General features: G+C 38.7%; 1 protein-coding gene across 3 annotated transcripts in view; it reads left to right on the top strand.

Annotated features, from left to right (window-relative positions):
* Positions 1-11,725, top strand: part of ZFR (zinc finger RNA binding protein) — an 88,163-nt gene extending 76,438 nt beyond the window's left edge. For all 3 annotated transcript variants that reach the window (XR_005238020.2, XM_007961301.3, XM_007961300.3), the window contains 3 exons: positions 2,154-2,265; positions 2,383-2,480; positions 10,125-11,725. Coding sequence is in view for 2 of the 3 variants with exons in the window: in XM_007961301.3 (XP_007959492.1) it covers positions 2,154-2,265; positions 2,383-2,480; positions 10,125-10,304 (390 nt within the window). In the remaining variant the exon portion in view is untranslated. The remainder of the gene's footprint in view (positions 1-2,153; positions 2,266-2,382; positions 2,481-10,124) is intronic.
* The last annotated feature ends 3,051 nt before the right edge of the window (positions 11,726-14,776 follow it).

The raw sequence follows: 14,776 nt of genomic DNA on the forward strand, positions 1-14,776 counted from the left end.
TTTACTAAGTATTTACAAAATTCTGGCTACTTGTACTAGGCAGGTGGATTCAAGATGAGTAACACTGACCTTATCCTCAAGGGTCACAGTCCTTTTGCGTCTTAAAATATTCCATACATAGGCCGGGCGCGGTGGCTCATGCCTGTAATCCCAGCACTTTGGGAGGCCAAAGCGGGTGGATCACGAGGTCAGGAGATTGAGACCGTCCTGGCTAACACGGTGAAACCCTGTCTCTACTGAAAATACAAAAAAAATTAGCCGGGCGTGGTGGCGGGCGCCTGTAGTCCCAGCTACTTGGGAGGCTGAGGCAGGAGAATGGCGTGAACCCGGGAGGCGGAGCTTGCAGTGAGCCAAGATGGCGCCACTGCACTCCAGCCTGGGCGACAGAGCGAGACTCCGTCTCAAAAAATATATTGCATACACATGCATATTCCATACATATACATAGAGTTTTCTAGATGACTGAAGGTTGTCCCTTAAAATATTAAAACTTCACTTTAAAATGAAAATCCATAAAAAATGAAAAATGTCTTGAGGGTCTGTGTGCTGTGATGCCTGTAATCCCAAGGCTTTGGGAGGCCAAGGCAGTTGGTTTACATGAGTCCAGGAATCCAAAACCAGCCTGGACAGCAGTGTGAGACCCCATCTCATGGTGGCTGCGCCTATTGTCCCAGTCGTACAGTGGCACGACAACAGCTCACTACAACCTCAAGCTCTTGGGCTCAAGAGATCCTGAGTTGAGGTGGGAGGATCACTTGAGCCCCAGAGCTTGAGGCTACAGTGAGCCATGGTCCTGTCACTTCATTCTAGCCTGGGTGACAGAACAAGACCCTTTCTCAAAACAAAAAAGAATCTTGAACATCTTCCTGCTTTCTTCAATGGAATAAACTGAGCTGTCTTAACTTTTTAAATTGTGACTTACATTTATCATTATTAATATCCATTATTTTCAGGTTTTTTCCAGTCATGCTGGAAGCTATCATTTATTTTTCATAACTGTTAATGTGTACTGTTTCTTCACATTGTCATCTCTTGAAATGTAAAGAGTCTAAGAAATGGCCTTGGAGTGAATAGGTTGACATAGTTTTTACCTCTGATAAATAAGTCCATGAGCTTTTTTTGTGTGTAGCCAAAAGTATGGATTCTCATTCTCACTAATGTCTTTTCAGCTTTCATTATCATCTTAAGGATTTCATAGTGGTTCCAAACTAGTTTCTTTGAATTACTGTTAGTAGTCTTATTCAAACTTTAAGTAAAAGCTACAACATGGATAAACCTTAAATATTATGCTAAGTGAGAGAAGTCAAACACAAAGCCACGTATTACATGGTTCCACTTGTATAAAACGTCCAGAGTAGGCAAATCTGTATAAACTGGAAGCAATTTAGGGGTTGCCAAGGGCTAGAAGAAAGGGAGAATGGCGAATGAGTACTAGTGGGTATGTGGTTTCTTTTGGAGATCATGAAAATGTTCTGGAATTAGGTAATGGTGATTATTGAACAACTTTGTGAATTTACTGAAAACTACTGAATTGTACAGTTTAAAAGGGTGAATCTTATATGTGAATTATATCTCAATTTTAAAAAACCTAAATACAAATTTTTCCCATGAGACCCTTCAAAACACCACTCCCTGCATTGGGTTTTTGTTTTGTTTTTGTGTGTGTGAAGAGAGATAGTCTCACTCCATCACTCAGGCTGCTAGAGTGCAATGGCGCAATGTCAGCTTACTGCAGCCTCAACCTCCCAGGCTCAAGCAATCCTTCCGCCTCAGTCCCCCAAGTAGCTGGGGCCACTGGCACGTGCCACCACATCCAGCTAATTTTTGGGTTTTTTTTTTGTTGTTGTTGTTTTTTTTTTTTTTTTTTTTTTGGTAGAGATGGGGTTTTGCCATCTTGCCCAGGCTGGTCTTTAACTCCTGAGCTCAGGCAATCTGCCTCCCAAAGTGTTGAGATTACAGATACGAGCCACTGTGCCCTGCCTATTCCTTAATTTTGAATGTTTTTACATTATATGTGATATTTATTTTCTGTTTTTGTGACTTGTTCTATGTAGCTTTTTCAATCTTTAAAATTTTAGTTTGTCATTCTAGTGTTTGAAAATAAGTAATTCCTTTGGTAAGCTGTTAAACACATTTTTATGTTGTATTTTCAGGCTATGGAGTTGTTAGTAGAGAAAGCAATCAGCAGTGCTTCTAGCCCTCAGAGCCCTGGGGATGCACTGAGAAGAGTTTTTGAGTGCATTTCTTCAGGGATTATCCTTAAAGGTAACTTTTACTTTGTTTCTAATGAAGTAAAATGAAGTTTACTCATTTGCTGGTTGAGTAATTTTTTTATAAGTGGACAATGCAGATGATTTCCTCTCCCTGTGATGATTGCTATAGGTAGTCCTGGACTTCTGGATCCTTGTGAAAAGGATCCCTTTGATACCTTGGCAACAATGACTGACCAGCAGCGTGAAGACATCACGTCCAGTGCACAGGTACTAGTATTCCTAAATCCAGAGCCCTATTGGGTTACTCCATTAAGGTTTTATTTTTCTGTTATTATCTTAATGAATATTATAAGTCACTATATAATATTCATTCTTCTTCTTCTGTAGTAAGCAAGCACTTAGAGAGGATATTAAAATAGCTTGCCCAAAACTAGATTTCACTAATAGAATTTAAAATTTTATTATTTAATTCTGTGGGCTTTTCTAAGTGTATTATACAAATACAGCAATATTTTCAGTGTCTCATTAAATCTGGATAATAGATTATATATCAAAATCAACAGAAATTCTTATGTCCTCTGGTTGTACAAAAGTAATTTGCTGTGGTGTTTATGGTCATTACTGTTATAATTTAACCTTTCCTGCCACTGTCAAAGTAAATAAAAATGTTGGCTCTGGAGACAGACTCCCTGGATTTGATTACCAGCTCTGCCATCTCATCTATAATATGGATATAAAAGCAGTGTATGTCTCAAACAGGATTGTTGAGGAGATTAAATGAGTTAATATGTGTAACCATCTTAGCCTGGTATATGGAAGGATATTAAATGTTAGCTAGTATTATCATCATCTTATTAACCCTATTGAATAATTATGAAAAGGAAAAAAACATTGACCCCAATGAATGAATGGAAAAAAATTTTCCTTTGTTGATTCCAGAAATGTGCTGAGTAGGGGAAAAAAACATACTAGCTATGAACAGTAATCCACTCTAAGATGCTTGGGAGTTGTTGGATTTAAGATCTTCATTGGTTATCTTGAATAATTTGGAATTTGAAAGATGTCAGGATCAAAGTAAATTGTTATGCCAGAAATGGTATTGGGGAGAGAGATTAGTAATAGAACATTATGAATATCTTACAGACTCACAACATGACCAAATTCTTATGCATTCGATGTTTTTATTTCTTTCATTTTATATTCTAGGGAAGAAGATAGTTGCCTTAAGTGTCTGTTCTTTCTCCCTTTAATACTTAAAGGAATTAGTTATAAATTTAAGGGAAAAGAAATTCAGGAGGAAACACACGAAAACTAACAAAATTCATCATTAAGAAGAATGCTTACTTTTCTAAAAATGTGACCTTAAAGAAAGTGGTCTGGTTTTAGGAGGACGTTTAGGAGAACATTTAGAAATGTTCTTACTAAAAGTGAAGGAGTTACATAACATGTAATGCATTTATGTAGCACTCATGACAGAATAGTTGCATGAGAAGGAAAACAGTGTTTCCTACGAGTTAAGGATAGGAAGAAGGAATGGCATGGCTCTAAAGGGGGTCTTGTGGCAACAGAACAGTTAACCATCTTGATTGTGATGGTAGTTACATAAGGCGGCACATGTGATAAAATTGCATCGAGCTATTATGCATGCACACATAAATTAGTGCATATATAAGTGGTGAAATCTGAAGTACCAATGTCAATTTCAGTTTGTTTTTGGGGGGGCCTGTAGTGCCCATGTTAATGTCCCTCTTCCTTCCTTTGTCTCTGGAATGATTCCATATTTCCTTCCACAATGTCTACCTTTATTCTTGTATGCCACTATATGACTTTTCTCCAGTGATCCTTTTCAAGTTGCTTCTCCCAGATACAGCCTTTGTCATTTATTAAAATTCCTTCCTATAGGTAGGTATACATAGTTTAACATACCTTTAAAAGGGCAAAATTTATAGGGTTAATCATCCTTTCCCAAGAAGGAAATGGATCATAAAATAAACCTTGAATCCTCGATGATGATTAAAATTCCAAAATGTCTCTGTATGGGAATAATTTGTATCAATCTTCAAATTTAGTTTGATGCTAAATAATTGCTAGTAATATGGTAGAATTTTCTCTTTGTCAGACCTTAGAAATACCTACAAACTACACGCAGAACAAGAGATTGTAGGGTGCTCACTCAAACCTCAAATGCTATGTTGGTTTTACTTACTGGAGTATTCCTTCATTTAGAAACTCATAATATATTAGCATAGACTGGGCTGGGTGCAGTGGCTTACGCCTGTAATCCCAGCACTTAAAGAGGTTGCGGCGGGCGAGCCACCTGAGGTCGGGAGTTCAAGACCAACGTGGCAAAACCCTGTCTCTACTAAAAATACAAGAATTAGCCGGGCGTGGTGGCATGAGTGCCTGTAGTCCCAGCTACTTGGGAGGCTAAGGCACGAGAATCGCTTGAACCCAGGAGACACAGGTTGCAGTGAGCTGAAATCGCACCATTGCACTCCAGGCTGGGCAACAGAGTGAGACTCCATCTCAAAACTAATAATAGTTGTATTATATATTATTATATATAATATATATTGTAAACAATAATAGGCTGATGCTTAGTAAGACTATCTCTGGTAAAAATATATAAATATTCATTATTATAGATGAGTTATCTTTACATAATTTCTATTAATGTAGAAGAAAACCCTATTCTGTTATCTTTAGGAAGGACCTTTCATAAGTCTCTCTCAATAAAGAATTAGTATACTATGATAAATAATAGTAAATTATGACGATAAATATTCATAGTTCTCACTTAAGTAGAGAAACACTCAGTACTGGCAAAAGTCCCTAATAATTGTAGACTAAGTAGAATGCTGTATCGAGTCCTGACTGCAGATGACTTTGAGACTTTCAGGATTTTCCAAGCAGGTGTATGAGCCAGAATTCTTAGGAACTAGAATTATCTAACTTAGGGGAAAAGTTTTGGAGCAATAAATTCCCATGTGGATGACTACAACCAGTAACTATCCTTTATCTCCAAATCAGAGCAGGGATTTAAAATAGTGTGAACAGCAGTCACTTTGGAAAACAGGTTAGGACCAGGCACAGTGGCTCACGCCTGTAATCTCAACATGTTGAGAGGCTGAGGCAAGAGGATCAGTTGAGCCCATGAGTTCAAGAAAGACCTGGCAACATAGCATAACCATATATCTATAAAAAAATGTTTAATTAGCTCTGGGCATGGTGGCATGCACCTGTGATCCCAGCTACTTAGGAGGCTTGAGGTGGGAGGATCACTTAAGCCCAGGAAGTTGAAGGTTCAGTGAGCAACGGCTCATGCCTGTAATCCGAACACTTTGCAAGGCCGAGGTGGGAGGATCTCTTGAGCCCAGGAGTGCATTACCAGCCTGAGCAACATAGCAAGACCTCATCACTTAAAAAAAGGAAAAGAAAAACAGGTTAGCAGCTCCTCAGTAAGTTAAACATGGATTGCTATATGCCTCAGCAACTCTTTGATACCTGGATATATACTCAACTGAAAAAAATATGTCCCCGCAAAAACTCGTACACAAATGTTCAAAACAGCATTATGTGTGATAGTCAAAAAGTAGCAACAACCTAAATGTCCATCAATTGATGAATGGGTAAACAAATACAGTCATACATTAGAATATTATTCAACCAGCCATTAAAAGAAATAAAGTACTGACACATGTTATGATGTGAATGAACCTTAAAAACTTTATCCTCATTATCTCATTTATATGAAATACTCATAATAGGCAATGGTAGTTCTTAGGACCTGAGGATAGAGGGGTTGGGGAGTAACTGCTGTTGGGCTTGGGGTTTCCATTTAGGGTAATGAAAATGTTCTAGGATAAGATAATAGTGATACTTGAGTAACTTTGTAAGTATTCTGAAAACTTCTGAATTTTACATTTTAAAGGCATACATTTTAAAGGTATGTGAATTTTACCAGAAAAAAAGTCTAGTTACATTGAAGGCTATAACTATGTAGAGAAAGTTGCTGTTTAATCAAGTGACTGTAACATTTCCTTGAATTAGGTTAAGTGGGTATATCCCTAGAAATGGAGGGATAGATTAAATCATGTCGCTGAAGTCCTCCTAGTTTCAAGGTTTTAAGAAATCTTTTGAAATTGGTGCCAAAGATATTCTTACATAGACATGGTCATGTAGTGAAAAATTATTTTTATTCATGAAGTAACAAGGAATTTCTTTTCTTTCTTTCTTTTTTTTTTTTTTTTTTTTCTTGAGACGGAGTCTCGCTCTGTCACCCAGGCTGGAGTGCAATGGCGCGATCTCAGCTCACCTCCACCTCCTGAGTTCAAGCGGTTTTCCTGCCTCAGCCTCCTGAGTAGCTGGGATTACAGGCACGCGCCCCCACCCCCCGGCTAATTTTTGTATTTTTAGTAGAGACCGGATTTCACCATGTTGGCCGGGCTGCTGTCGAGCTCCTGACCTCGTGATCACCTTGGTCTCCCAAAGGGCTGGAATTACAGGCGTGAGCCACCGCACCCGCTCAAGGATTTTGTTTACTGATCATAGTGATTTCAGTCATACACAATGTTTCTGTACTGATGCACATATTTTTTTGTGTTCTAAGGAAGGAATCTTTTGGCATTGGCTACTATTAGGGAGCAACTTATACTCGTTGAAAACCAGCTGCAGTATCAGTACATTTTTAAGATTGCATAGTGAATGGCACATTCTTCTGGCTGAAAGTAAACAACCCATTAAATAGATGTTAGCATGTCTTTAAACTTTAGGGCAGGGGTATCCAGTCTTTTGGCTTCCCTGGGCCACATTGTAGGAAGAATTGTCTTGGGCCATGCATAAAATACACTAACACTAGTAATAGCTGATGGGCTAAAAAGAAAAAAAATCTCATAATGTTTTTAAAAAGTTTATGAATTTGTGTTGGGCCACATTCAACGCTGAGGGCCACAGATTGGACAAACTTGCTTTAGGGGTTTTTTGGTTTTGTTTGTGCTGTTTATTGAGACAGTCTCACTCTGTCACACAGGCTGTAGTGCAGTGGCACCATCTGGGCCCACTGCAGCCTCAACCTCCCTGTCTCACACTATCGTGCCTCAGCCTTGCAAGTAGTTGGAATCACAGGTGTGTGACACCATGCCCAGCTAATTATTTGTAGAGACAGGGTCTCCCTGTGTTTCCCAGGCTGGGCTCAAGTGATCTTCCCCCCTCCACCTCCCAAAGTGCTTAGCCACCATGCCTGGCTAAGCTTTAGAATTTTAATAAATTTATTTTAATAAATTTTAATAAAAGAAAAAAGTAAAAACACAAGATGATATGATCAAGTGCCAAAGTTTGCCTTCTCTTCCCTTATCTTGGAAAACAATAGGCTTTTTTTGGCTCTCAGTTCTGCTGATAGTTCAATATGCCCTTCAGCCAAGAGCATTAATTAACATTTGATCTGAACTTTCCCCTCTCCCTTTTTTTTTAATTTAAAAAAACATTAATTAAAATTTCAGAGGGAGAAGAGGATAGAACTTTAAAAATTGATTAAAATTTTCTTTTTTTTTTTTTTTTTCTTTTTCTTTCTTTTTTGTTTTTTTGAGGTGGAGTCTCGCTCTGTCCACTCAGGCTGGAGTGCAGCCGCCTCCCAAGTAGCTGGGACTACAGGCACCTGCCACCACGCCTGGTGAATTTTTTGTATTTTTGGTAGAGACGGGGTTTCACCGTGTTAGCCAGGATGGTCTGGATCTCCTGACCTCGTGATCCACCCGCGTTGGCCTCCCAAAGTGCTGGGATTACAGGCGTGAGCCACCACGCCTGTCCTTAAATTTTCCTTTTTTTATTTTTTGAGACAGAGTCTCTCTCTCTCATCCAGGCTAGATTGCAGTGGCACAATTTTGACTCTCACTGCAACCTCTGCCTCCCAGGTTCAAGCGATACTCCTGCCTCAGCCTCCCGAGTAGCTGGGACTACAGGCGCACGCCACCATACCCGACTAATGTTTGTGTTTTTAGTAGAGATGGGGTTACACCATGTTGGCCAGGCTGGTCTCAAACTCCTGACTTAAGTGATCCGCCCACCGTGGCCTCCCAAAGTGCTGAGATTACAGGCATGAGCCTCCACACTCAGCCGTTTTAATTTTCATTTGGAATTGGAAATACAAGAGAATTGCTAAGAAAAGTTCAACTCTACCAGATATCAAAACATCCTATAAAGCAACAGAAATTTAAACAATGTAGTTATGGCACAGAAGTAGACAGATAAACCTTTGGAATGGAAGAGCCTTGAAGTAGACCATTAGATATAAGGGAATTAATGTATGACAGACCTGATGTGTCAAATCAGTAGAAAAAGATGAATCATCAGCAAAGTGTTATTGAGATAACTGGCTAATCATTTAAGGAAAACACTGAACTATACATATATACAAGTAAATACCAAATGACTTAAGGAGCCACACATAAATTATCAAAGTATTAAGAAAAATAATTTTTACATAAGCAAGATCTTTTTAAGAAGTCTGTAAATACAGGAAGCCATGAAGGATATTATGGGAAATTTCATGTGATATCTTTAAGCTTAAGCAAATGAGCCAGTAAAAATATGCTGCACCTCACTGAATGATTAAAAAATACAACTTGGCTCATACCTGTAATCCCAGCACTTTGGGAGGCCGAGGCAGGCAGATCTCCTGAGGTCAGGAGTTCAAGACCAGCATGGTCAACATGGTGAAACCCCGTCTCTACTAAAAATACAAAAGTTAGCCTGGAGTAGTGGCACACGCCTGTAATCCCAGCTACTTTGGAGGATGAGGCAGGAGAATCGCTTGAACCCGAGAGGTGGAGGTTGCAGTGAGCCGAGATAGTGCCACTGCACTCCAACCTGGGCAACAGAGCAAGACTCTATCTCAAAAATAAATAAAAAAATAAATACAAGGTATAGCCAGGCATGAAGGCATATGCCTGTAATCTTGGCAGGTGCGCAGAATTTGAGACCAGCCTGGGCAACATGGCGAAAATACCCCATCTCTGTGGAAAATACAAAAATGAGCCAGATGTGTTGGTGTGAGCCTGTGTTCCTGGCTACTTGGGAGGCTGAGTGAGATCTGAGCCCAGGGAGGTCGAGGTTGCAGTGAGCTGTGATGGCACCACTGCACTCCAGCCTGGGCGACAGAGTGAGACCCTGTCTCAAAAATGTTGTAAATAACAATTAGATACTGTTTTGCCCATCATACTTGTGAGAATATTTTTCCGTTTATAGTATCCAGAAGGGGGAAGCAGACTTGCATACATATTACTAGTGGATATATTAATCAGTATAAACTTGGGGGAGCTTCATTTGTTAGTATTCACCACTTTTATATGTTTAGCGGTCCCATTGATTAATAAAAGTTCTTTCTCCAGGACTTGTCACGTAAGTGCACAGAAACATCTTAAAATAGGCATTCATTGTAATACAGTAATGAAAATACTGAAACCAGCCTAGGGTTTACCAGTAGAAAATTAGGTAAATAAGTTTGGTACATTCACATGAGTATAATTACAGTTCTTAAATTGTATGCTGTCTACCAAATGCCTAGGAAGGCCATCAGCAACCATTCTGTTAAAGCAGGTAGCTGCCATTTTTCTTTGTTTTCAACATCCTGCTTGTTTCTTTGATGTCACTTCTCATAATTTTTGTAATTTTGTGTGTGTTAAAGATTTTTTTTTTTACTTAATGTTTAAGAAAACAAAATGGCATGCACACAGAAAAGCTAGGAAATAAAAACATGAGAACATACAGATTATTTCAGTTGTGTAAGTAATTCCTTTAAATGTCTCTTTCATTATACATGCTTTTTTATGTTGCATTTGGAGGGAGGTAAATGTAGTAAGTATTGCTACTTGGGGTTTTTCAGTTAACTCAAAATTCTGACTCTTTTTGTTGCAGTTTGCATTGAGACTCCTTGCATTCCGCCAGATACACAAAGTTCTAGGCATGGATCCATTACCGCAAATGAGCCAACGTTTTAACATCCACAACAACAGGAAACGAAGAAGGGATAGTGATGGAGTTGATGGATTTGAAGCTGAGGGGAAAAAAGACAAAAAAGATTATGATAACTTTTAAAAAGTGTCTGTAAATCTTCAGTGTTAAAAAAACAGGTGCCCATTCGTTGGCTGTTTTTCATTCATAATAATGTCTACATTGAAAAATTTATCAAGAATTTAAAGGATTTCATGGAAGAACCAAGTTTTTCTGTGACATTAAAAAATGTATGGTGTTAGGTATTATTTGAATGGAAAGACACCCAAAAAAAAAAAAAAAAAAGTGCTCCGACTAGGGAGAAAACAGTAGTTCTGATTTTTTTCCCATTATTTTGATTTTGTTTTCTGGTTGCCCTAGCTTCCCCCCCCTATTTTTGTGTCTTTTATTAACTAGTGCATTGTCTTATTAAATCTTCACTGTATTTAATGCAGGATTTGTGCTTCAGTTGCTCTGTGTATTTTGATATTTTTATTTAGAGGTTTTGTTTGCTTTTTGACAGTAGTTGGTTACTTTGTGTTATAGATGATATCCTTTACCCCATCTTAATATTTTACAGCAGTACGTTTTTTTGTAACGTGAGACTGCAGAGTTTGTTTTTCTATATGTGAAGGATTACAACACAAAAAGTTATCCTGCCATTCGAGTGCTCAGAACTGAATGTTTCTGCAGATCTTGTGGCATTTGTCTCTAGTGTGATATATAAAGGTGTAATTAAGACAGATTTCTGTTAATCTAATCAAGTTGGCTGTTAGTTGTGCATTAGCAGTATAAAAGCTAATATATACTATATGGTCTTGCAACAGTTTTAAAGCTTCTGCATAATTAATAAAAATGCATGACATTTTTGTTTTTAATAGACTTTTAAAATTATAATTTTAGGTTTAACACGTAGATCTTTGTACAGTTGACTTTTTGACATAGCAAGGCCAAAAATAACTTTCTGAATATTTTTTTCTTGTGTATAAGTGGAAAGGGCATTTTTCACATCTAAGTGGGCTAACCAATATTTTCAAAAGAACTTTATCATTGTGCAACTAACAACAGTAACTAGCCCTTAATTATGGTGACAGTTCCTTATTGGTGTGTGTGAGATTACTCTAGCAACTATTTACAGTATAACACAGATGATCTTCTCCACACACCCCATCACCCAGATAATTTACAGTTCTGTTAACAGTGAGGATGATAAAGTATTACTGATAAAAAATTAAGATTATCTAAGGAAAAAAACAGAAAATTATTTGGTGTGGCCATCTTACATGCTTATGTCTCCTACACAAAGCTAAATATTCTAGCAGTGATGTAATGAAAAATTACATCTTACTGTTGATGTATGTATGCTCTGGTACACAGATGTCATTTTGTTGTCACAGCACTACAGTGAAATACACAAAAAATGAAATTCATATAATGACTTAAATGTATTATATGTTAGAATTGACAACATAAACTACTTTTGCTTTGAAATGATGTATGCTTCAGTAAAATCATATTCAAATTTATTGAGTACTACATCTTATTCCTGACAAATGTTTGTTGCCTAAGCACATAATTTTCAGAAAATTTTGTAATTCAGTACTATATTGGCTTAATTTCTTTCTAGGGTCAGAATCTTCCCCCAAAGTCTTAGAGGGCCAGGAAACCATAGGAGACCACAAGGGAAACAGAACAGGAGACTCAGCCTTTTTATCCCGGATTCGTAACATATAGATTATCTAATCTAAAAATCTGAAAAGATCAAAATCTGAAACTTTTTGAGGGCCTACATGACGTTCAAAGGAAATACTCATTGGACCATTTCCGATTTTCAGATTAGGGATACTCAACTGATATAAATATTCCAAAATCCAAAACAGTTCTGGTCCCAAGCATTTCAGCTAAGATATACTCAACCTGTACTGTCTGTTTAACTTGGACAAAAGTTTTTTTCCCTTTTTAAATTTTTCTGGGTCTCATTTTACTCTTCTTTAGAGTTTTGTTTCTCACAGTTGTCTTGGAAGAATGCTCACCTGGCACGATGGCTCACGCCTATCATCCTAACACTTTTGGAAGCCGAGGCAGGCAGATCTGCTTGAGCTCAGGAGTTTGAGACCAGCCTGGGCAACATGACAAAACCTCGCCTCTACTGAAAGTACAAAAATACTGGCTGAGCGTGGTGGCACATGCCTGTAGTCTCAGCTGCCCGGGAGGCTGAGGCAGAAGGATTGCTTGAGCCTGGGAGGTCAAGGCTGCAGTGAGATCACGCCACTGCACTCCAGCCTGAGGGACAGAGTGAGATCCTGTCTTGAAAAAAAAAAAAGGAATGGGAACTGACCTTTACTACATGTTGATTCTAGACCTTTACTACACATTGATTCTAGGCACCATGCAAGGTTTTTTTTAATGTATTTTGGCATTTAAATCCCATTTAAAACTATCATAAATAAATTGTAGGCAGTATACGTCGTAATTTTTTAGATGAGGAAACAAGCCCAGAATGGCTAAGTGAAGATTATACACCTTACGTCACTGTTTAAGTGACAGTTTCAAAGTTCATGGTCAGCACTTTGCCAGGCTGCTTCCTTCACCCTGCAATTACATACTAAAGATGTTTTCAGCCCATCTGGGACCAAAATTTTGCGTTTGGTTTGAGTGTCTTCATCCAAAAATACAATTGGTACCATTTAAATTTTTTACTAAAATAATTATTTCTGTGTTTTTTACATAGCTTGTTTTCATAGCTGTTGCTAGACCCACATTAGTTATATGAAAGAGTAACTTGGATTGAATATTCCTTAGTATCCTCTGCTTTGACAGTTCTTTTGTTTTGTTGTTTTGTTTTTTTGAGACAGGGTCACGCTGTGTCCCCCAGGCTGGAATGCAGTAGCACAATCGTAGTTCACAGCAGCCTCGAACTCCTGGGCTCAAGCAATTCTGCTTAAGCCTCCCAAGTAGCTAGGACTACAGGTGTGCGCCACTACACCCAGCTCTTTTTTTGTAGAAATGGAGGCCTTGCTATATTGTCCAGGCTGGTCTTGAACTTGTAGTCTTAAGCAGTCCTTACCCACCTTGGTCTCCCAAAGCACTGGGATTACAGGCATGAGCCACCACACCTGGCCTGATTTTTTTGTTGTTGTTTGAGACAGTTTCACTCTTGTCACCCAGGTTGGAGTTGAGTGGCGCTATCGTGGCTCACTGCAACCTCCGCCTTTCAGGTTCAAGTGATTCTCGTGCGTCAGCCTCCCAAGTAGCTGATATTACAGATGTGCACCACCACACCTGGCTAATTTTTGTATTTTTAGTAGTGACAGGGTTTTGCCATGTTGGGCAGGCTGGTCTTGTGAACTCCTGGCCTCAAGTGATCCACCTGCCTTGTTCTTCCAAAGTGCTGGGATTACAGGCTGGCCTGATTTTTTTTAAGTCAACAGTATTGTAAATAATTTTTCTGCTTCCTGAAAAAAGCAGAAGTCTTGTTTTTGCATGGTCATTACATTATTATGTGTTACGAATTTATAAGCAGTTCCTTTAGAGGAGCCACCATTTTTTGAATTTGACAAAGCCATTTTATTTAAAAAATTTTCCCAATAAAGGACAAATACTGGCCGGGCATTGTGGCTCATGCCTGTAATCTCAGCACTCTAGGAGGCCAAGGTGGGCGGATCACCTGAGGTCAGGAGTTAAATGCCAGCCTGGCCATGGTGAAACCCTGTCTCTACTAAAAATACAAAAATTAGACGGGCGTGGTGGTGTGCACCTGTAATCCCAGCTACTCGGGAGGCTGAGGCAGGAGAATTGCTTGAACCCGGGAGGCGGAGGTTGCAGTGAGCCGAGATCATGCCACTGCACTCCAGCCTGGGCAACAAGAGTAAAATTCCGTCTCAAAAAAAAAAAAAAGCACAAAGGACAAATGTACAAAGATGATAATGTTCATAGCAGTGGGCTGAAACTTGATTGTTCATGAGTCATCTGAGGAACATTCTAAAAGTTAAGATTTCCAGCCAGGCATGCCTGTAATCCTAACAGTTTGGGAGGCCAAGGCAGGCAGATTGCTTGAGCCCAAGAGTTCAAGACTAGCCTGGAAAACGTGCAAAACCCTGTTCTAAAAAGTTAAGAGTTCTAAACCCCAACTGCAGAGATTCTTACCGAGACAGGCCAGAAAAGCCTGAGAATCTGCCATTTAAGATGACTTTATATTAGGTAATTTATTTGAATGGATGGTTCATACACATGATACTTAAAAAGTTGACAGGTATAAAGTGGTACATAGCATAAAGCAAGTAGTTTCGTTTACCTTACCTTCCAATTATGTTATTTCCCTTCCAAGAGGGAGTGTTGGCTCTTTGTGTGTCCTTCCACAGATGATCACTGTATGTGTTAGCATGAATGGATGCATCGTGTTTGTTGTTTACAAAAATGATAGCATACTGTGTATGATCTACACCTTGCTGCTTTTTATTTAATGTATCTAGGAGTCTTGGAGGTTATTATGTATCAGTACACATAGAGAAACTGCATTTTTAACAATTACTATAGGATTGTTCCAAATTAGATTTTTTTTTTTTCTTAAATTTTAT

Source organism: Chlorocebus sabaeus, chromosome 4 (assembly GCF_047675955.1).
Source record: "Chlorocebus sabaeus isolate Y175 chromosome 4, mChlSab1.0.hap1, whole genome shotgun sequence".
Classification (NCBI taxonomy): Eukaryota; Metazoa; Chordata; class Mammalia; order Primates; family Cercopithecidae; genus Chlorocebus; species Chlorocebus sabaeus.